At 45.3% G+C, this 22137-nt stretch overlaps 1 protein-coding gene across 1 annotated transcript; it reads left to right on the top strand.

Moving 5' to 3' along the window:
• The first annotated feature begins 10307 nt into the window (after positions 1-10307).
• Positions 10308-11335, top strand: LOC142570649 (uncharacterized). The gene has a single exon (XM_075679012.1). It carries the CDS (start codon positions 10323-10325, stop codon positions 11178-11180), a length of 858 nt encoding a protein of 285 aa, XP_075535127.1. The 5' UTR covers positions 10308-10322; the 3' UTR covers positions 11181-11335.
• Positions 11336-22137: the final 10802 nt, after the last annotated feature.

A 22137-nucleotide genomic window follows, 5' to 3' on the forward strand; every position in this document is an offset into this window, starting at 1 on the left:
TGCCCTGAGTTAACTGATACAGTTTATTGTATCTGGCGCAACCAGACACAGCACAAACGCCCGGTCTCAAGGCGGCGGAGAACCAAAGGGGTCCCGCACCAAGGGCGGAAAATGCAGTCTGGGACGCCGATAGCACGTCGCTGCGAGAGCACAGGCTGAAGCTGGGACACGGCGCTAGGAAAAGTCCCGGCGGCTATGCTACTTGCTCTCGCGATAACCAATGGGCCAATTCGCGAGAACTCAGGCAATCTCCTTCGAGTTGGGCCTCCGATGAGTGCGGCTCGGCGTGGTACGACCTCGCGCGAGCACTAGGCACCCGTTCTTCGGCTTAGCGTCCGGACAGGATGAACACGAGGTACGCGCTCCCCGCACGGGCAAAGGCACCGTGCGTGAGCTCAGACGTAGTCACAAAGGTGTCGGCGGAAGAGAGGAAGCATGTACGTACCCGGTATAGTCCCGAGGGAGAACAGGCACGCTAACGCCACGAGAGTAGCCGCCAGGGGCCGTTTCGTGACGTCGAAGCTCCACCCCATGCTCCGCCCTCACCGCGAACCATCGCTAGTGGAGCGCCACCGCTGACAACTGGTTCGGAGCGAGTGAAGAAGTGAGGCGTAGGGATTGCAGAACAGGCGAAATGCGCCTGCGCAATGGTGCGTCGAATTCCCCAAATCCCCACAACCTAAAACGACAAATTCAGTCGCTTTCATAGAGCTATGTCCTTCGTCAATAACTTTTTTTTTTACAAGAAAGTGTTATATGCCGGGGTGCACCATCAGTTTCCTCTAAGGCATGTGACTTCGGCGCATCGAATCGCGGGCACAATTCGACGGCGACCTCTTTGCAGGGCCATTGGACGCCAGAGCGTGGGGACCAAGACCTCCGATGTGGTCTCGAACTGTTTTAAAGCAGACGACCCAACTGTCGCCTCTCATTTCCTGACGTTATACAGCAATGGCGAGATGAGTGTCTCTGTCAGTAGGAGGCGTTTAGACGCAGTGACCTAAAGTTGAAATTTCGAGTTGAAGTGTGCCCTGAAAGACCAGTTTTTTCGTATAATCATATTGGGCCATATAATCTTAGTTACAATATAAACTGAGAACACTGCGATCGCCATGTCATGGCTGGTTTACCTATCACCGCAGCCTTCATGAAACATCGTCATGCACCAAATAGTGGGGACATTGTCACAAGCTTTAGTGTTTCCCTTCGCTTCATTCCCTATAATGCTCTGTAATCCACGCCAACACCTTGCAAATGCGTAGAGCCGCACCTTGTGCCATGATTTATCAAACGTAGCTCACAAGCGGACTTTATGGTTTAGGCCGTTGACGGTATCCTTCGACATACGAGGGACGTTACGAAAGTAAGTTTCGTCATTAATTTTCAGACGTAAACTTTTTTGGCAAAAGAAAATACGCCATGGAATCATGGACTGTGCACCTTGCATTATTTTTGCATATAGTTGACATCGACATATAGACATTTGTCGTAGCGTGCAATCAGTTTGAAGTAAACACTCTGGCAAAGCTTGGTGCCCTGCGATGCAAGGCCTGAGACCTGACCTCTTCACCATACACGATCTGTAGGCGTTCATGGATGACGGACACACTGGTCCAACGTGTCCATTCATACCAGTTAACAATACGCATTCCCATTGGCGACCACGTTGTCAGCAAACGTCTGTCTGCCATCGTGATGTGTACTAGAACACATACAGTTTCATAGAATAATAACGAGGGGGAACTCTGGCGCTAGTGTCTTTGGGAGCTGCAATGGGAGTGGTTGAGCCAGCATAGGAATTATGGGAAGAACATGGATTTGCCTAAGCTTCGTCCTTCTGGCTTCAAACGGCTTCGTGACTTTGCAAACTCGTCGTTTTCAACAAAGTGCTGGGTAATAAATAATTAAGTACAAATTATTAAAATTATCCGGCGGCAGAATTCGAACGCAGGACCTCTAGCACGGACTCCCGATATTGAAAGCATTACGCCACGGACGCATGTATCGTCAAAAAACATATAAATCCCTTATGCATTGATCGCGGGGAAGCCAGTGCCTTTAGACGCTTGGCGCGTTTCAATTTGGCCACCTCGACAAGCTTAACCGTTGCAATTAACAGCGGTTTTGCTTGTTGGCGGCGACTTTGGCACTTAGAAAAGTTTAGATTGCTGTGAAATTTACAATGAAGGCATACAAAGCGGAAAAACGAATCAACAAGAACGTCTGAATCCACAAGCACGAAGATCAGAAAAAGCCATGTACTTCGCGTCATTCCCATGGTGGCTCATTGACTGCAGCGCTAGAGTTCCCTCTGATATATTGTAGGAAACTCTATGCTCGAACATCCTCGGGCGCGACGGTCTGCTGCTACTTTCTCTTTTTCGGCGCTCTGCACATGCGTCATTCCTCCTCCGCTGTAGCTCCTTCCGTCGTTGAACCAGCGACGGGCGTGGATCAATTCTTATAACGATTGTTTGTATCACCTGGTGTACCATCTTCTCCTACAAAAAAAAATGACGAAACCTACTTTCGGAACGTCCTTAGTAACTGCAGAAAGTAACAGAATACTAACACTTCGGGTCCACATAACGCCAAATTTAGTATGGACAATACATATAGTTCGTAAAGCTAACAAAAGACTAGGCTACATTAGACGAATGCTTAAGTACACTACGCCAGAAACGAAGCTGGCATGTTACGAATTGGTAAGAGCGATAGCTGAATGCCCCTGCGAGGCCTGGGACCTACACACACAGTCGTTTATCGCACAACTGGAACACGCTCAACGGCGGGCGTTTTATTTCCTTTTCTCTCAGTAGAAAATACTCAGTATGTTCACTTTATCAGCTACCAGAGTTATCCTTTCCTGATTCAAGAATAGAGAGAGAGAGAGAGAGTAACTTCATGTAGTCGCCTGCAGAACGACACCATGACTACATGGCGCCGTGACGCGGGCCCTAACGTCTTCTCAGCGGGTGGTCTCTACTCAACTCCAGCGCGTGTTACTCCCGCGGTCGGTCGCCCTGAGGGGCAACGTTCCGTCGGTTTCGCTCGGCCTTTGTCTTTCAAGAGCCGCCGAGACCTGCTGGACGGCCCAGGTTTGACTTTCGTGGTCGTAGCATTCCGCCGCAGCCGGAATGCTACGACCACGAAAGTCAAACCCAGTTGTTCTTTATTCAAGAATAAATAACAACAGGGTTACTCTCTTTCACAGTAAAGTGGGCGACCATGTGTTAAATGGAAAAAATTCAGTACATGCGCGAGACAACACTGTATGTTACACGAAACAAAGATAATACACATGTAGAGCAAAAATGGTTCACAAACTGGTTTCAGTAGTCTTTTCCTTAAAAGAAGCACGAAGCTGTAACAGCTAGGCTACCAGCAAACGTTGTGGATATAGAAAAACCATGAGGAGCTGTCTTCCTTCCTACTCGATTGTTTTAGTACTGCATTCCATTATATTCGAGCACTGCATTATGGCGTTGTACTGTACTGGTATTGCACCAAGTGTATTACTTGATATTGTTTGATTTGCGTATTACCGCTCCTATTTTGTACCTAGCTACGTTTGACGACAGTATGTATAAAGCAACCATAAAGTTTCATTTATGGCAACGGTTTAGCTGAACTTCCTTGGCTCTGAGTGATGGCTTATGCCTCCCTGGTTCGCCGCGTTCCGAAGCGGCAGCTTTGATCGCAAGGTATTGTTGTTCTTAGCATTGCCCAGTTGATTGGTCTGGAAGTTTCCAGAGTGGTAGACCATACTTACGGGGCCGGGTGATGGAACTTTTGAGGCATATACACGTAATGACTCATTGCGATGCCTCTCCTTATCAAAACACTGTGACGATAATGGCGGAATTACTGCGAGCACCATAATCATGGCTGTGAAATTCGCGAGAAGTGTCAAGAACAGCTCCCACTGAGTAAAAACCACTTGACTGCTCCTCGTTCACTCCGTAATGGTAGGGTGACAGAAAAGGGCGCCAGCGACCAGGAACACTACAGTGCATACCTGCACTCAATCTTTTTTGTTGAGATAACATTCAGGCCCTAATCAGTGAATATTCTAGGTTCCCGCGATAACGAGCAGACCACAGGTGCCTCTTACATCTATGGCAGAGGTGAACACACTTGTCTGCATACGAAGATGTGTCCGTGTCCTGCTGCACTTATTCCAAAGAATTTCCGAAAGAAAGGTTGACACGACTTCTTAGCGAGTGGTGCAATGGGCCTTAGTGCATTTCCAAGTGAACTTTATCCTAGTGTGAACAAGATTTCATTTGAGTAGGCCAGAGCCGAATGGTTTTACAATACCTTTCGTCTGGCCTGGCACGCATGTGATTACGTGGTGTTGTCCACATCACGTTATAGCCTCTGAAATGATTGCGCTCTCGTTGCTGGTGTTCCCAGGAATAGTATTGAAAATGAGAGGAACAGTAAGAAGGAAGTGACATTTTCCCCCTTTTTTTCTTGCCCCGTAGCGTCGCGCATTAAAAGCGGGATCGCGGAATCTTTCTTAGGAACGCCACTTCAATTACAATAACGTTTATTTCAAGCACACAGAACAATAAGACATTCACACGAATAAATTGCGAAAATAAACAAAAAATCAAACGATAAACAAAGGCGCTGAAAGAGAGCGGCGCCCCCGCTTCGCTGCACCATCGTCCCGATTTCGGCGGCGCCGAGACTAGCTCGCAGCGGTAGCCGCGAGCGTCCTCGACAAGCCTCGGCCGACGAGACCAGCAGCTCAGCGTGGCGGGGTGTACAACCCGCCTCCACGCGTCTAGGGAAGATACGGGTGTTGCCCGCCACGGTGACAGCAGCGAGCGCACCGTCTGCTCCTCAGCTACCGACGATACAGGACGGGAGGCAGCACGAGCGCCCGGAGGACCTGCTGCTGTTCCGCAGGGACAGCTGGGACGCGGTGCTGCCGAGATGGCGGCCGGCACAAGCGCGATGCTGCACCAGCTGACGGGCGCCTCCGGTCGACATCGCGCTGCGTCCCGAGCCTAAACCGCCGTACGGCCGGCAACCCTTGGCCGGGGCAACCTGCCGGAAGAAGAGGAAATTGTGCGATTCTGTGCGACTGAGCCACGAAGAGAATCAATAACTCTTAATAAATATCCTAATAAACTTAACACGTCTTAATAGATACGCACCAGCTCTCATATTTTTCTACTGTTTACCTTCATTTACTCAACGTATTGTCAATTGTATTTTTCACATCACTGACTGTATTTCTGGCGTGTACTCTTGCATTTTTGTTCAGATCATTGAAGTTCACATGATCTTTATGCCCTTATGCCCCCTTATGTAATGCGTTCAGGCCTTTAAGGATAAATAGATGAAATGAAATGAAATGTGTAACATGCGGCACACGCAGGAAATAAAATATTTTGTATAGCAGATTGAAAGCCCCATCGGACCGTGTAGGACTATTCGAGTATTCGGGCGTGTCTGAAGCGGCTAATAAGGGTGTTTCTGTACGGATAACGTATTATGCTGCAGAGGAAACCATAGTTATTTCAAATTCTTTAGTTTGAAGAATGAACTGTACACTTATCTGTCTCTTCTAGGCAAGAAGGCCTAACCGCAGTCACATGACGTTAGAAGATTATCGAAGTTTTGCCCGAAATGATTCGCAACGATGTCACGAGGACCAAGGCGATTTTAGATGTTTGTTCAAGGAATAGGAGCAAGGAGAAGTGTACGCAGAGAAATCTAATAGGCATGTGTAGATACACCAAGGGCTTTGACGTCTCTGTGTCAGAGTGGTACTTAACCAGTGCCCCTATAACAGGATAGGCCATATGTGACAAATGCAAGAAATTCACAGAAGCCACTAAATGTCCCGCGCTATTCCATTAAGTGATTTTTGTGATACCTATAGGTAGAATGATATGTGAAGGTAATATACATTATTTATTCTTTATTTACACACAATAATAGTGCGTTTAATGTTAATACTTTGTTAGTCGAATTTCCATGCTATACATGGTGTTCCAACTAACGTTAGCCAAATTGTTAAAAACAGAGTTTACAATATAGAATATGAGCTCCCACAGAGTTCGGTATTCAGTCTTCTTGAGCCACCGGGTCAGTATTGTTATGTAATTACTTCGCGGGCCAGAGAAGGTTAGATAAAGAAGATAATAATTTTTAAATTAAGAATATGTCTTTCGACGAGGAAGCTTTGGTTAAGTCATTCACAGCTCTCACTGAATCTTTTTCAGCCCGATATGTCCTGTGTAATTATTTTTTGCAGCACTTTCCCTGTAGCAACAAAAATGTGAAAAAATGCCGTGGTTTCAGGCTTCCGTGCTCCGAGACGCATGAGCTCCCAAAAAGTAGTAGAATAAACTAACTCCCCTCACTCCATGATTCGGCAACCACCAGGCCATGGGGAAGTGGAACGCCGGAGTTGGAATGATTCTGGAAATATTCCACACATTTTCCAACAATCGGTATGGAATGTAAGCGAAATGATGGACCAGTCGGCAAGGTGGCATGGCAGTGGAATGGGAGCCCGAGATTGCGCACTGTAGTTTGAATGGAATGGGCACGTAGTCCTTGAAAGGCAGTGTCTATTTTAAATGAGTCTACAAGACCGGAAAACTTGCCAATTAGACTAGAGTAGACTTGTTAAATTCACTACAGTTCTTAATTTTTACTCAATATCGGCTCTTTTAGTATTCACCTACAGGTGACTACCTCTGCCACGGTAATTATAGGGAACACGGTAGTCTACGCTTTTGAAGACCCGGGAGAATTTCTGCATTCCAATCTTGAACTGCATTGAAAGACAACAGCTTGACCTGTACGACTCAAGGATTGAGGCTAAAAACAAACGGTCACACCCTGCGCAAGTCTACGTTGATTCGGAAAGTACACGATGTTTTTTTTTCAATCACTGTCTATTACCGAGAAGACGCGTGAAGAGGTAGAGAGGCGTGCTGAAAAAAATGGTGTTCGTAAACGCTCCAGTGGCTTTGAACAAAAAAAAAAATAGATCCCGCAATACATATCAATGCGTTTCGCCTTTTGCTTCGTGTTAGTCTTCAAAGGAACAGAATGAGCTAGCTGGACGCATGACATGTGCAACCGTGTAAGATTATATTGTACTTTGCTTCACTATAATCAGAATTTCGTCAGAATAATGAAAGATTTTGTAAAATGGTGGATTTTATTCAGAAAGCATATAAACCTTGCTTGTATCGCAACGAAGAGCACTGCGCGCGGCGTCCTTTAGGATCTCTACCGGGCCCAATATATTCAGGCCCTGTCCGGCCGGGAAAACTCGGTCCGGTTCAACCAGTTAGCCCTTGAGTGTATGCGAAGCATGGTGAAGTTCTCAGTTATTTTGAAGATACTAAACGCACACAAACTTGAAGAGGTAGATTTCACTGGGTCGATTGCCGCTGCAGTTTCTGTTTTAAGAAATAAATAACAAATGTGGGAAAATATTTAAAATAAATTGTGGGGTTTTACGTGCCAAAACCACTTGCTGATTATGAGGCACGCCATAGTGGAGGACTCCGGAAAGTTGGACCACCTGGGGTTCCTTAACATGCACAGGCCGCCATTGGAATCTGAACCGGGCAACGTTTGACGTTAGAACGTTGTCTAGTGAGGCGAGTCTAGCAGTGTTATTGGAGGAATTAGAGGGTAGTAAATGGGATATAATAGGGCTCCGTGAGGTTAGGAGGACAAAAGAAGCTTATACAGTGCTAAAAAGCGGGCACATACTGTGCTACCGGGGCTTAGCGGAGAGACGAGAACTGGGAGTCGGATTCCTGATTAATAAGGATATAGCTAGTAACATACAGGAATTCTATAGCTATAACGAGAGGGTGGCAGGTCTTGTTGTGAAACTTAATAAGAGGTACAAATCGAAGGTAGTACAGGTCTACGCCCCTACATCCAGTCATGATGACCAGGAAGTCGAAAGCTTTTATGAAGACGTGGAATCAACGATGGGTAAAGTCAAAACAAAATACACTATACTGATGGGCGACTTCAATGCCAGGGTAGGCAAGAAGGAGTCTGGAGACAAGTCAGTGCGGGAATATGGCATAGGCTCTAGGAATAGCAGGGGAGAGTTATTAGTAGAGTTTGCAGAACAGAATAATATGCGCATAATGAATACCTTTTTCCGCAAGCCGGTTAGACTAAAGTGGACGTGGAGGAGGCGGAATGGTGAGACTAGAAATGAAATCGATTTCATACTCTGCGCTAACCCTGGCATCATACAAGATGTAGACGTGCTCGGCAAGGTGCGCTGCAGTGACCATATGATGGTAAGAACTCGAATTAGCCTAGACTTGAGGAGGGAACAGAAGAAACTGGTACATAAGCCAATCAATGAGTTATTGGTAAGAGGGAAACTAGAGGAATTCCGGATCAAGATACAGAACAGGTATTCGGCTTTAACTAAGGAGGAGGACCTTAGTGTTGAAGCAATGAACGGCAATCTTATGGGCATCATTAAGGAGTGCGCAATAGAAGTCGGTGGTAACTCCGTTAGACAGGAGACCAGTAAGCTATCGCAGGAGACGAAAGATCTGATCAAGAAACGCCAATGTATGATACCTCTAACCCTACAGCTAGAATAGAACTGGCAGAACTTTCTAAGTTAATCAACAAGCGTAAGACAGCTGACATCAGAAAGTATAATATGGATAGAATTGAACACGCTCTCAGGAACGGAGGAAGCCTAAAAGTAGGGAACAAGAAACTAGGAATAGGCACGAATCAGATGTACGCGTTAAGAGACAAAGCCGGCAATATCGTTACTAATATGGATGAGATAGTTCAAGTGGCTGAGGAGTTCTATAGAGATTTATATAGTACCAGTAACACCCACGACGATAATGTGAGAGAGAATAGTCTAGAGGAACTTGAAACCCCACAAGTAACGCCGGAAGAAGTAAAGAACGCCTTGGGAGCTATGGAAAGGGGGAAGGCAGCTGGGAGGATCAGGTAACAGCAGATTTGTTGAAGGATGGTGGGAACATTGTCCAAGAAAGACTGGCCACCCTATATACAAAATGCCTCATGACCTCAAACGTACCGGAATCTTGGAAGAACGCTAACATAATCTTAATCCATCAGAAACGGGACGCCAAAGACTTGAAAAATTATAGACCGATCAGCTCACTGTCCGTTGCCTACAAAGTATTTACTAAGGTAATCGCAAATAGAATCAGTAACAACTTCTGTCAACCAAAGGACCAGGCAGGATTCCGTAAAGGCTGCTCAACAATAGACCATATTCACACTATGAATCAGGTGATAGAGAAATGTGCGGAATATAACCAACCGTTATATATAGCTTTCATTGATTACGAAAAAGCGTTTGATTCACCCGAAACATCAGCAGTCATGGAGGCATTACGGAATCATGGCGTAGATGAGCCATATGTAAAAATACTGGAAGATATCTATAGCGGCTCCACAGCAACCGTTGTCCTCCATAAAGAAAGCAACAAAATCCCAATAAAGAAAGGCGTCAGACAGGGAGATACGATCTCTCCAATGCTATTAACAGCATGTTTACAGGAGGTATTTAGAGACCTTGAGTGGGGACAATTGGGGATAAAAGTTGATGGAGAATACTTTAGCAACTTGAGATTCGCTGATGATATTGGCTTGCTTAGTAACTCAGGAGACCGATTGCAATGCATGCTCACTGACCTGGAGAGTCAAAGCAGAAGGGTGGGTCTGAAAATTAATCTGCAGTAAAGTAAAGTAATGTTTAACTGTCTCGGAAGAGAACAGCAGTTTACAATAGGTAGCGAGGCACTGGAAGTGGTAAGGGAATACATCTACTTAGGGCAGGTAGTGAGCACGGATCCGGATTATGAGACTGAAATAACCAGAAGACTCAAAATGGGCTAGGGTGCATTTGGCAGGCATTCTCAAATCATGAACAGCAGGTTGCCGCTATCCCTGAAGAGAAAAGTGTATAGCAGCTGTGTCGTACCAGTACTCACGTATGGGGCAGAAACCTGGAGGCTTACGAAAAGGATTCTGCTGAAATTGAGGACGACGCAACGAGCTATGGAAAGGAGAATGATGGGTGCAACGTTAAGGGATAAGAAAAGAGCAGATTGGTTGAGGGAACAAACAGGGGTAAATGACATCTTAGTTGAAATCAAGAAAAGCTGCACACACCGGAAATCACAGTACCATGGATGGCCACATCGACATCAGCAACAATGCCAACATGTATAAAAGAGCTGCACCCGCTGACACCGCTTCGTGGGCTCGGTGACTGCACCACAGCGCAGCCGCCTAATCCGCTTACCTTTGCGATGCAGGTCAGTACATCATATGCCCTCTTCGCTAAAAAATCCAGTAATTATATTTTGGTGCAGTTTCCGAGCTCGCACTGCTGTGTTGCCATTGCCGTTGAGTGTGCTCACGTAATTCATTCCTTGCTCATGCTATCAGGAGACGTTGAGACTAACCCTGGTCCTGAGGGCAACGCTGCTGTACTCGCTGAACTACAGAAGCTAAACGCGGGACAGACCCTGTTGATTACAGAAATACAGGGCCTCAAAACACAGCTGAACACAACAGACCAAACTATAGCAAGCCTAGACAAACGAATGGCCGATCTCGAAACGCATTACCAAACACTTCTTCACCTCAGAAACGATATTGAAATAATGCAGTCAACCACAATCGACCAAGCTAAAAAGATTAAAGAACTAGAAACACGCCTGGATGACGCGGAAAACCAATCACGTCGGAATAACCTTATTTTCTATGGCATCCCTGACCCTGCTAGCGCTGAAACGTGGGCTGAGTCAGAAAAACTAATCATTGATGTTTGCCGCAAAAATCTTGATATAACCTTGGAACCTAACGACATTGAAAGAGCGCATCGCCTCGGAAATCATTCAGCCGACCGAATTCGTCCCGTAATCGTAAAATTCCTATCTCATAAAACCAAAGACGCACTGTTATCAAATGGCCGTAAATTGAAAGACACAAACTACAGTATTGGAGAGGACTTCTCCCGCACCGTTCGGCACGCGCGTAAACAGTTACTAGTGTTTGCCAAAGCCAATTCCAACAAGTACTCCTTGCGCTTCAAAACCCTGCACATCGGCTCAAAACGCTATGTATTTGACGCATCATCCCAAGCCGTTAAGGAAATAGCATAGCAATTGCCCCGTCACAAAACTTTAACAAATCGTCGACCCGCTCCACCGCACAATGTTCTCTCGTTTTCGATAATATTCACTAACATCCGTAGTCTTCTTCCAAAGCGCGAACTCATATCAAACATCATGTCGTCATCCGGGAGCAACATACTAATACTAACAGAAACTTGGCTAAATAGTGATGTAACGGATACGGAAGTTTTGGCCGATTTACCCAACTTCGAAGTGTATCGAAACAATCGAAAAGGCAAACGGGGGGGCGGTGTTCTCGTTGCCATTCATCGAGGCATATCATGCTCTGTTGTTGACGTCGCATCCGACATTGAAGCCATATGGCTCATCTGTCGCGCTCCCCCCGTAACAGTTCTGCTTGGCGTTTGCTACAGGCACCCCCAGACTAATCCAGACTTCCCACGTCATCTGAACAACATCCTTCATAAACTTGTTTTCACATATCCAAATGCCCATATTCTTCTTTTTGGTGATTTTAATTACCCGGATATTGATTGGCAGAACATAGCTAGTTCCACAATAACGTGTCATGCAGAGGCGAAGAACTTCATCGATGTCTGTTTAAATTTTAAACTCACTCAATTAATTTCCCAACCAACCCGTGTCTCACGAGAATCAGCAAACACGCTCGACCTGATACTAACAAGCAGCCCCGAGAATGTATCATCCATCAATTACCTTCCTGAAATCAGCGATCACAAAGTCATGCATGCTTTATTCTCATTTACCTCGACTCAAAAACAGACATCCGATAAAACGATACAACTCTACGATAAGGGTAACTATAATGCAATAACTGAAGAACTTAACACCTTTTTTCCTGGATACGTATCCGCATTTCACACTCGCTCAATTCATGAAAACTGGCTGATATTCAAGAACAAATTAAATCATCTCACTAATATGTTCGTACCAAGGATTACCTTTCATACTAATCGCAATAAACCATGGTTTACCCAGCACTTAAAACGACTCGAAAACAAAAAGAAACGATTGTTTCGTACCGCCAAACGAAACGACACGCCTGCCGCATGGGGAAAATACTTCGAGGCCGAAAAATCATACCTACTTTCTGTTCGTAACGCCAAGTACTCATTTTATCACAATGACTTACCAAACTTACTTATAAGAAACCCCAAGCAATTCTGGCAAGTTTTACACCCATCACATCCTCCCGATATTAAACTGACGAATTATTCAAATGAAGCGATGACTGACCATGAATGCGCAGAAATATTTAACCATGCATTCACATCTGTGTTCACTACCGAACTCGACGCACCTTCACAATTACCACCCTTTAACTTAGAAACCCCCATGCCGGCAGTCACATTCGTCGAAGAAGGCATTTCATCCATAATTCACAATATGAAACTTTCATCATCAGCTGGTATGGACCTGATTAATTCAAAACTATTGAAAAATGTGGAATCAATTTGTGCATCATATTTATGTCTCATTTTCTCACAGTCACTCTCCTCAGGAATTTTGCCTCTTGATTGGAAAACGGGGAAGGTCGTTCCAGTCTACAAATCAGGTAACAGAGACTCGCCCTTGAATTACCGCCCCATTTCATTGACTAGTGTGCCTTGTAAAATCATGGAACATGTCATCTACTCACAAATCGTAAACTTCTTGGACCAAAACCATTTTTTTCACCCTTCACAACATGGGTTTCGTAAGGGCCTCTCTTGCGAAACCCAACTAGCGCTTTTCCTTCACGACTTGCACACTAATCTAGACCGTAATATGCAGACCGACGCCATCTTTCTTGATTTCGCTAAAGCTTTTGACAAGGTTCCCCACCGCCGGCTATTACTAAAACTCTCAAAGCTGAACTTACCCCCTAATATTCTCAAATGGATTGAAGAATTCCTAACTAACCGTTCTCAGTCAGTCTATCTTAACGGCCATCTGTCTACATCTCTCCCGGTTACTTCAGGCGTCCCACAAGGTTCTGTCCTGGGTCCCCTCCTATTCTTAATATATATTAACGACTTGCCCCTGCATGTTTCCTGTAATATTCGAATTTTCGCAGATGATTGTGTTATTTACCGTGCCATTAATAACTGTCACGATCAATACACTCTTCAGACAGAGCTTAACAACGTACTAAATTGGTGTAATAACTGGCTAATGTCCCTCAATCCTAGTAAATGTAAACTCATGTCCTTCACTCGTCGTCACAATCCATATCTCTTTCATTATTTAATTTCTAACACACAGATTGAGCAAGTACAATCATATAAATATCTAGGAGTCACCCTCTCTTCTAATCTATCATGGCAGGTTCATATCGGTAACATCATTTCAGCATCAAACAAAACACTCGGTTTTCTAAAACGTCACCTTCGTCTTGCCCCACCACGTGTTAAATTGCTCGCGTATAATTCACTTATAAGACCCAAATTAGAATATGCATCCCCCATCTGGAGCCCACATCAAGCATATCTAATCACCGCGTTGGAAGCTGTACAGAATCGTGCTGCCCGATTCATTCATTCCTCATACTCATATGACGTCAGTGTTTCATCCTTGAAAGCTACATCCGGACTGTCACCCCTCTCTTTTCGTCGTCGCATTGCTAGCCTCACCCTTTATCACAAATTCTTTTATTCTCCTCTCAATCAAGTACCGTATATCACCGCCGCATCACGCATATCTCATCGCACCAGTCATCCCCTTCAAGTTGCCCGCCCACTATCACGTACTACTACGTTTTCAGCTTCGTTATTTCTTCGAGCAGCCACGGACTGGAACGGCCTACCCCATGACATCGTCGCCATCGCTTCAACACCTGCTTTTCAAGAACGCGTAACAGATCACCTTCAATGTTAAATCACCATCGCTGTTTTGTTTTCCTCACTACAAATGTAATCCCACCCCTTATGTAACACCCCCTGAAATGGGGGCCTTTAAGGAATAAAACTGAACTGAACTGAACTGAAGAAATGCGCATGGGCCGGACATGTAATGAGGAGGGAAGATAACCGATGGTCATTAAGGGTTGCGGACTGGATTCTAAGGGAAGGGAAGCGTAGCAGGGGGCGGCAGAAAGTTAGGTGGGCGGATGACATTAAGACGTTTGCAGGGACAACATGGCCACAATTAGTACATGACCGGGGTAGTTAAAGAAGTGTGGGAGAGGCCTTTGCCCTGCAGTGGGCGTAACCATGCTGATGTTGATGAGCTAAATATAAGTACACCGGTGTTTTCGCATTTCGCCCCCATCGAAATGCGGCCGCCGTGGCCGGAATTCCATCCCGCCAACTCGTGCTCAGCAGCCCAACACCATAGCTACTGAGCAACCACGGCGGATTGGGAAAATATCAAAGGAGCACGGCAGGAACACGACAAAGGGAGGACAAGGAAAATTGGTGTTACACTCCCGTGATTGTGGGTGTGCTCAGTCTTTTGACAACACTGCAGTCTTGTTCAGAGAAAAAGATGGTTGCACGCGCGTGAATGTTGAAGCTACGGTAATGAATAATGAGGATTAGTTGTGCGTCAGCTCATCGCTTCTTTTGTTATTTGCGAAATAAACCTTTATTGAAGGCAGCTGGTAACAAGCGCTTAGTAATGCACACGCGTTGGTATGATCAATTGATTCGTTATGTTCTTTTCTTTTTTGTATATTTTTCAGTATATATTCAGAACATCTGGCATTAAGCGTTAGTTGGAAGTTAGTGCCTTGTCGTAAACGCGCGGGGGCCCTCAGCCGCAAAGGCTTCCACGGTGATGCTTCACCGCTAGACTCCAAACACCGCTTCCTGAGAAGGTGCTTCGCCGCCGAGCTGCGGCCATGTCGGAACGCGCAGTGCTCTCTCCCTTGATGGCACCCTTCTTGGACACACTGCACGCGCCCGGTAGTGCAGAGCTGCAACCTCCTCCTCCGGTGTACATAAAAGGCCGGCGCCTCTGGCGTTCCGTGCCTTTTCGTCATCGTACTTCGTCCTCGTTAAGAAGTAAACGCATTATTCCTTGACCTACCTCTTGCCTCGTCACTGTCAGCATCTCCTTCTGCCCATACCTTTGACCTTCGTGTCATGCTGCCCATGGGAGCTTGGTGCATCTCATAACAGCCTGTTTCGTTCGTGTCTCTGTCTGCTGCTTTGCAAGTTCTGCGCTAGAACACCAAGAAGTATCTTTGTATGTTTGTATCTAACGGTTTTCTCGCACACCTGGGTCACTGTGTAATCCATGGCCGAATGATTAGAGCATCGGGCTGATATGCTTAGGGAACTGGTTTCCAAACCAACTGTCTGACAAACTTGACTCAATGAGCATGTGGGAATCTTGTATATATGTATGCGCCGCTCTTCAATGAACCGCTTTACAGCCGACATGGGTCACTGTAGATGCGGGACTGGGTATGAACTGCTTTTCAATGAAACTCTTTGGCGCCAACATAGAGCACTAGGTATGTGCCAGTAAGTGCGTGCCGCTCATCAATGAACCGTATTTGAAGCCAACTTGTGTAAGCTTGGTATGTGCCACTCGTTACGACGGTGGCAATATGTTGTTTTGCTGTATTGATTCAATGCTGAAACCATTACCGTCAATAGTCATCGCGAGGTGGGTTCAGCGGTTTTAAATGCGGTTAGCATTATTAAGATATTTCACGCATTTTGCCGGGGATATCTGTCGGTCTGTACATCTGGCTGCCTGTGTGACTGCGTATCTAACCGTTTTCCCGCCATATTGGGTCACTGGGTAGTTCATGGTCTACTGGTTAGAGCATCGCGCCGTTGTGGTGAGGGAACCGCGTTCGAAAGCAATAGGCGGGCCAACTTGGGTCATGGGTATGTGAGATTTTATATCTGCCGCTCATGAGTTAGCCCGCTTCAGCCAATTTGTGTTATTGGGGATGTACTACTACTTAAGTGCAGCTCTTCAATGAACCTTGTTCACCTCAACTTGGATTACAGGGGTCGTGAAACTAGCCATGTGCCCCACATCAGTGAACATCATTCATGGCAATTTGGGTAATTGGGTGTGTGCAAGTGGGTACATGCCGCTGTTCAATGAACCTCTTAACCGCAAACTTGGTAATTGGGTGCATATCACTGAATGCGCCAAAAGGTACGTGTCGCTATTCAATAACCGTTTTTCACGGCCAACTTGGGTTACTGAGTACGTTCCGCTCTTCAATGAACGTATTTTACGCCGACTTGGGTCACTAGCTATGTGTAACTGGGTATATGCCGACCTTCAATGAACTTCTGTGACGCCAACTTGATTCACTGAGTATTTGCCATGCCACTGCGTATATACGCTGTCATTCAACGACAAAAGTCACAAATTTGACTTTTGGGTGGAGTCAAACTCTTGTCTAGTATTTAGAACATATTGTCTCAATTTTAATGCACACGTGCGTCACACGAGAAATTCGTTGTGGTGGCGCTAGATGGAGCAGTGTGTCCAGAGCGAAGCGCGAGAGAGGAGCCAGGCTGCATACATGCTTCAGACATGACGCATCTCTGCGGTGTCTATACGGTGTATTGCTACACTGCTTCATTGCCAATCGCATTAACGTCGACACTCATCGTGACATGTGTTCTGCGACAATAACTCTAGCCTACACCGCCGGTGCGTCTCAAAAATGAGCAGCTGGCACACGCTACCGGGGCATATAGTTGGCGTGGTGACCAATGGTACTATTTTCTCAGTGATCAAAGAGTACCGTTAATGTGCAGTAATCTATGCAGTGCACCGCTGCCGTGTCGTGGCCTGCCCCTTACAAAAATGAGGTTGCACTGTCTATAGAAAGTCTATATACTTTTTATAGACGACCTTGCCTTTCTATAGATTTGGTCTTTAGTTGATACAAAGTTCATAGACGAAAGTCCATAAGGTTACTATTTCTTTTTGTCTATGTCTCCTCTATAGACTGTCTATAGACGAAAGTCAATAAATTCTGCTTAATTTTGTACATTATTTGCCTATAGACTGTCTATAGGCGAAAGTCGATGAGATTTCTATTTATTTTTGTCTGCGGGCATTCTATAGACCGTCTATAGAAAAAAAGTCGCTAAGACGTTTGTTTCTTTTTATCTATGTCCGCTCTATAGGGTGGCTGTAGACGAAACTCAATACAGCTTCTATTTACTTTTGTCCATTCTATACCTATAGACCATCTATAGATGAGAGTCGATAAAGTTAATATTCCTTTTTGCGTACTCGAATTCTATAGACTGTCTGTAGATAGAAGTCGATAAGATATTTGTTTCATTTTGTCTACTTTCGCCCTATAGATTAATGGTAGACAAAATTCGATGCAGTCTTCATTTATCCTTATTGCTTCTTTGTCTATAGACTGTCTATAGACTGCCTATAGACGAGAGTCGGTAAGGCATTGATTACTGTTGTCTACTACCGGTTTATAGATTGTCTGTAGACAAAAGTTGATAAGGATAAGGTTTTTTTTTCTATGATGGTGAGCTTGAAATTCGCATCCTCCAGTACACAGCATTTGCATGCTTGGAGTGACGCCAGTCACCGGCAAAAGATGCTGAAAGCGAGTGGGGCTAAACTAATCCAGGTACAACCAAATTAGGAAGGCCCACTAAGCTTCAACACGACACTCCCTCACCAGAACAGGAATTGGCCTCCCTGGTGCAGCATTCGGCGACCCTTTCCAACATGGCTCAGTCAATTACCTAATGACCTTCAGTACCAAGCAGTTGCGGAGCTCTTGACCAAGACGACGGTCAGGCCTGTAACGCAGCAGAGTGTGCTAAGAATCTCTGGGTCCGGACAGGCCGCCAACGGAAACTGACCCTTGCAACGTTTAACACCCGAACCCTCTCGAGTGAGGGTAACTTAGCGGGACTCTTTGAGGAACTATCAGACATTGTTCGGGATATCATCGGTCTTAGTGAGATTCGGAGAACTGGTGAAGCTTATACATTGCTGAATAACGGACATGTCCTCTGTATAGACGTCTCCTAGATAAGAAGCAAGAATCCATAAGGACATAGCGGGCAACATTGACAAATTCTACAGCATTAATGAGAGGGTATCTGCAATAAGAGGTGTAAATTAAAGGTGGTACAAGCCTACGCTCCAACATCCAGTCTCGGTGATGAGGAAGTAGATCAGTTTTATGACGATGTTGAATTAGCGATGAGAAAAGTGTAAACTCAGTATAATGTAGTAATGGGCGACTTCAATGCAAAAGTGGGGGAAAAGCAGGCTGGTGAACTAGCATTTGGCAACTACGGCGTTGATTCTAGGAACGCTAGAGGAGCGATGCTGGTAGAATTCGCCGAAATGAATAAGCTTCGAATAATGAACCCCTTTTTCAGGAAGCGTAGCAACAGAAAATGGACCTTGAAAAGCCCTAACGGTGAAACAAGAAATGAAATTAACTTCATACTTTCTGCTGATCCCAACATAGTGCAGGATTTAGAAGTGATAGGTAGGGTAAAGTGAAGTGATAATAGGTTAGTGAGGGCTAGGATTCACCTCAATTTGAAGACAGAAAGAACAAAATTAGTCAAGAAGAAACAGGTCAACCTAGAGGCAGTGAGAGTAAAAGCATACAAATTCAGGCTGGTACTTGCAAACAAATATGCAGCCTTAGAAGAGAGAGATGATGATATAGAGCTAATGAATGAAACCGTAACTAGGTTGGCTTCAGAGGCAGCAATTGAAGTGGGAGGCAAGGCACCAAGGCAACCAGTAGTAAAACTCTCCCAAGTAACAAAGGACCTAATAAAGAAACGACGAAAAATGAGAGTGTTCAACTAAAGAGATAAGATAGAATTCGCGGAACTGCCAAAACTGATCAACAAGGAGAAAATAAGCGATATTGGAAACTATAACGTGAGAAAGGCTGAAGAAGCCGTAAAAAATGGACGCAGCCGGAAATAAGTGAGAAAGAAACTTGGCATAGGACAAACCAAGATGTATGCACTAAAAGGTAAGCAGGGTAATAGGATGGGGATAACATTAATAAAGTGCCGGCAAACGACGGTTTAACGCGTGGTGACGCTGGGCAAGCGTCGACCGGGGATTATGCCCTACTGTGCACTACCCCAGTTGGGCCCGTTTGTAGTGGGTCATGAGGCTTGTGCTTTTCGAGCGCACCCCGGACCTGCTGGACGGCCCATAGTTGTGTGTCCTTGTCTGCAGACTGCAGTGCACCTTGCAGTCCGGGCGGGTAAGTCCTGGAGGTAGCTGCTGTCGGGAACCTGGCACAGTCCCACATGATGTGCCATTGGTCCACCGGACCAGCTGCACAAACACCGCACAGCCCACTCGGATTGAGCTCCGGGTGAAGCACGTGCAGCATTGCGGGGGCGAGGAGTGACGCGGTCTGTAATTGCCTTAGGATTACGGCCTCCTCCCGACTAAGTGCCGGGTGGGGAGGCGGCATTGCAGGGTAATATCATAAGCAATCTCTAAGATATAGAAGAATTCTATACTGGCCTGTGCAGTACCCAGAGCAGTCGGGAACCTCAATTAGAAACAGTAATGAACAGGATGCAGAAATTCCTCCTATAACTAGCGATGAAGTCGGAAGGGCCTTGCAAGACTTGAAACGAGGAAGTGCGGCTGGAGAAGGTGGAATAACGGTCGATTTATTCAAAGATGGATGAGACATAATATTTGGAAAACTAGCGGCTCTTAATAAGAAATGTCTATCGACTGCAAGGGTCCCAGAAAACTGGAAGAATGCAAACATTATACTGATTCACAAAAAGGGAGACGTTAAAGAATTGAAAAATTATAGGCCCATTAGCTTACTCCCAGTATTATATAAAATATTTACCAAAATAATCTCCAATAGATTAAAGCCAACACTGGACTGTAGTCAACCAAGGGAACAGGCTAGCTTCAGGAAGGGATACTCTACAATGGACCACATCCCTGTCATTATTCAGGTAATGGAGAAATCCGCTGAGTACAATCAGCCTCTCGATTGGGAGCGGGCTGCACCACTGGAAAAGCAGGCGCCACCGTCAGAGTGACATTTATGAGGGATCACGTGGAAACAGCGACCGCGTCGGCTGCTTCGGAAGCGCCGAAGCGAGCTGAAAACGAAAATTTGAAGTCCCACCTGCGCTGCGATTCTAATTAAGCGTTGAGGCTTTCACGCATTGGGTGTCTCCTTGACAACATTTGAAATCACTATAATAGGTAGTGGCTGCCTTTGGAGGCGTGCAGCATGGTAGGCTACTGCTCGGTGCCACAGGGCCGGACGTGCGCAACGGAGACCCGGTGACAGCCTTATTCACACGTAGCCGCAGGACAAGAAGCTGCGTGAAGCTTGGCTCGCGAAACTTAGGACCGGCAAACAGCCATCAGCTACAACTCGGGTATGCAGCAAGCACAGTAGCAGAGAACGCGCACTGAGACGTTCGCCAGCGCTCGCTGGCCGACTAATGTCACGACGGTTTGGCCTATGAACTTGTTGGTGCTAGACACTGGGAAGTTTACGGAAATGGAAAGGGAGTGGTAAGCAACACATTAAACAAAGGCATGGCATATGGTCATGTTTGTGTTATGAATTAACGCACTGGATTACGAAAAAGCAGCGCGAAATTGCCCGCTGAGTGCATACAGTGGGACGCAACTTTAGAAATAATACTGAAACGTCCAATATATTAGAAGAAAAATAATACTGAATCGTCGCGACGGTACATCACAAGCGCCGTAGGCGTCGAAGTCCCTTGTTAGAAGGAAATTGTTTTTGAACAGCTCTGATAACGTCCACGCAACATTGGTTACTTGTGGACTGTCAAATGCTCATTTTCTGCTGGCTAAATCTCACGGCATGGTGCGAAAACGCGCTCACAGCGAAAGCAAACCATTCTGCGCGGACATGCATGCAGATGCGCAGTCGGTCGCTGCGAACACGTGCGATCGCTGCATGCATTGAGGCTTCGTTCCGTTATGCGCCATTTGGTTATACGGACAACCCACTGTAAGAACATATTTCACATGAATCAGAATCAGAATCAAGAATCAAGAAGTCTTTATTGAGTAACACAAACAAAATGTATACACAGATATTTGGACCGATAGCCAATGAGGCTAGTAAGCGGTCCAATACAAAATAACATATAGGACAGCAATCACAAACACATTGAAGAAAAACTAACTTTGTAGCCTTGCTTCCATTCCAAAAAAATGTTTCTTGCATGTCAGTTTGAAATTCCTAGCTTGCTTTACTTCAATTGGCAACGAGTTCCAAATTTTCGCTCCTGTAAATTCTATTCGTCTTTCTCCGTACGCATTATGGCAAATAGGAAGGTTAAAATTGCCATTGCTGGCTTGTCTAGTGTTGCGGACGGGAATACTGAATGCACCAAGAGGTAAGGGGTAGTTGGTATTTATAATATTATTAACCATAAGAGCTATTTTGTAATCGCGTAAGGTTGTGAATGACATGATTTGCATTGCGTCAAAAATGTTATTGTTAGAACTATTCGAAGAAGGTAATCCCATGGTTTTCAAGGCACGTTTTTGTAGTCTTAGCAATGGTGTTAAATACGTTTTGTATGTGATTCCCCATGATTCACTGCAATAACTGAGATGACTGTGACATAATGAAAAATACAGTGATCTAAGAATAGCAGGTGGAAAGTGCCGCCGTGCCTTAGACAAGGTAAAACAACCGTACGCAACCTTTTTACACACACTGTGCACCTGTTCCTTCCAAGACAAGTGGCAGTCGAACATGACCCCTAAATATTTAAAAGAAGACACACTATCAATAACATTGTTGTCAACACATATAGAAAAATCACTTAATTCAATACACTTTTGTTTTGAACGAAAAATAACATATTTAGTTTTTTCAGTGTTTAAAGTTAGATGATTATTACGAAACCAGGTCGAGATACGTTGGAGTTCATTGTTAATAGGATTTTCTATTGATTCAAGTGAGTTGCCAGTAAAGATAAGTGCAGTGTCATCCGCATACATCAAAATTTGA

The sequence above is a fragment of the Dermacentor variabilis genome, chromosome 1 (genome assembly GCF_050947875.1).
Source record: "Dermacentor variabilis isolate Ectoservices chromosome 1, ASM5094787v1, whole genome shotgun sequence".
NCBI classification, from domain to species: Eukaryota; Metazoa; Arthropoda; class Arachnida; order Ixodida; family Ixodidae; genus Dermacentor; species Dermacentor variabilis.

Bases quoted from the DNA above. Each gene is read 5' to 3' on its own strand.
- LOC142570649 (XM_075679012.1), top strand. From the start codon at position 10,323: ATGCAGGTCAGTACATCATATGCCCTCTTCGCTAAAAAATCCAGTAAT.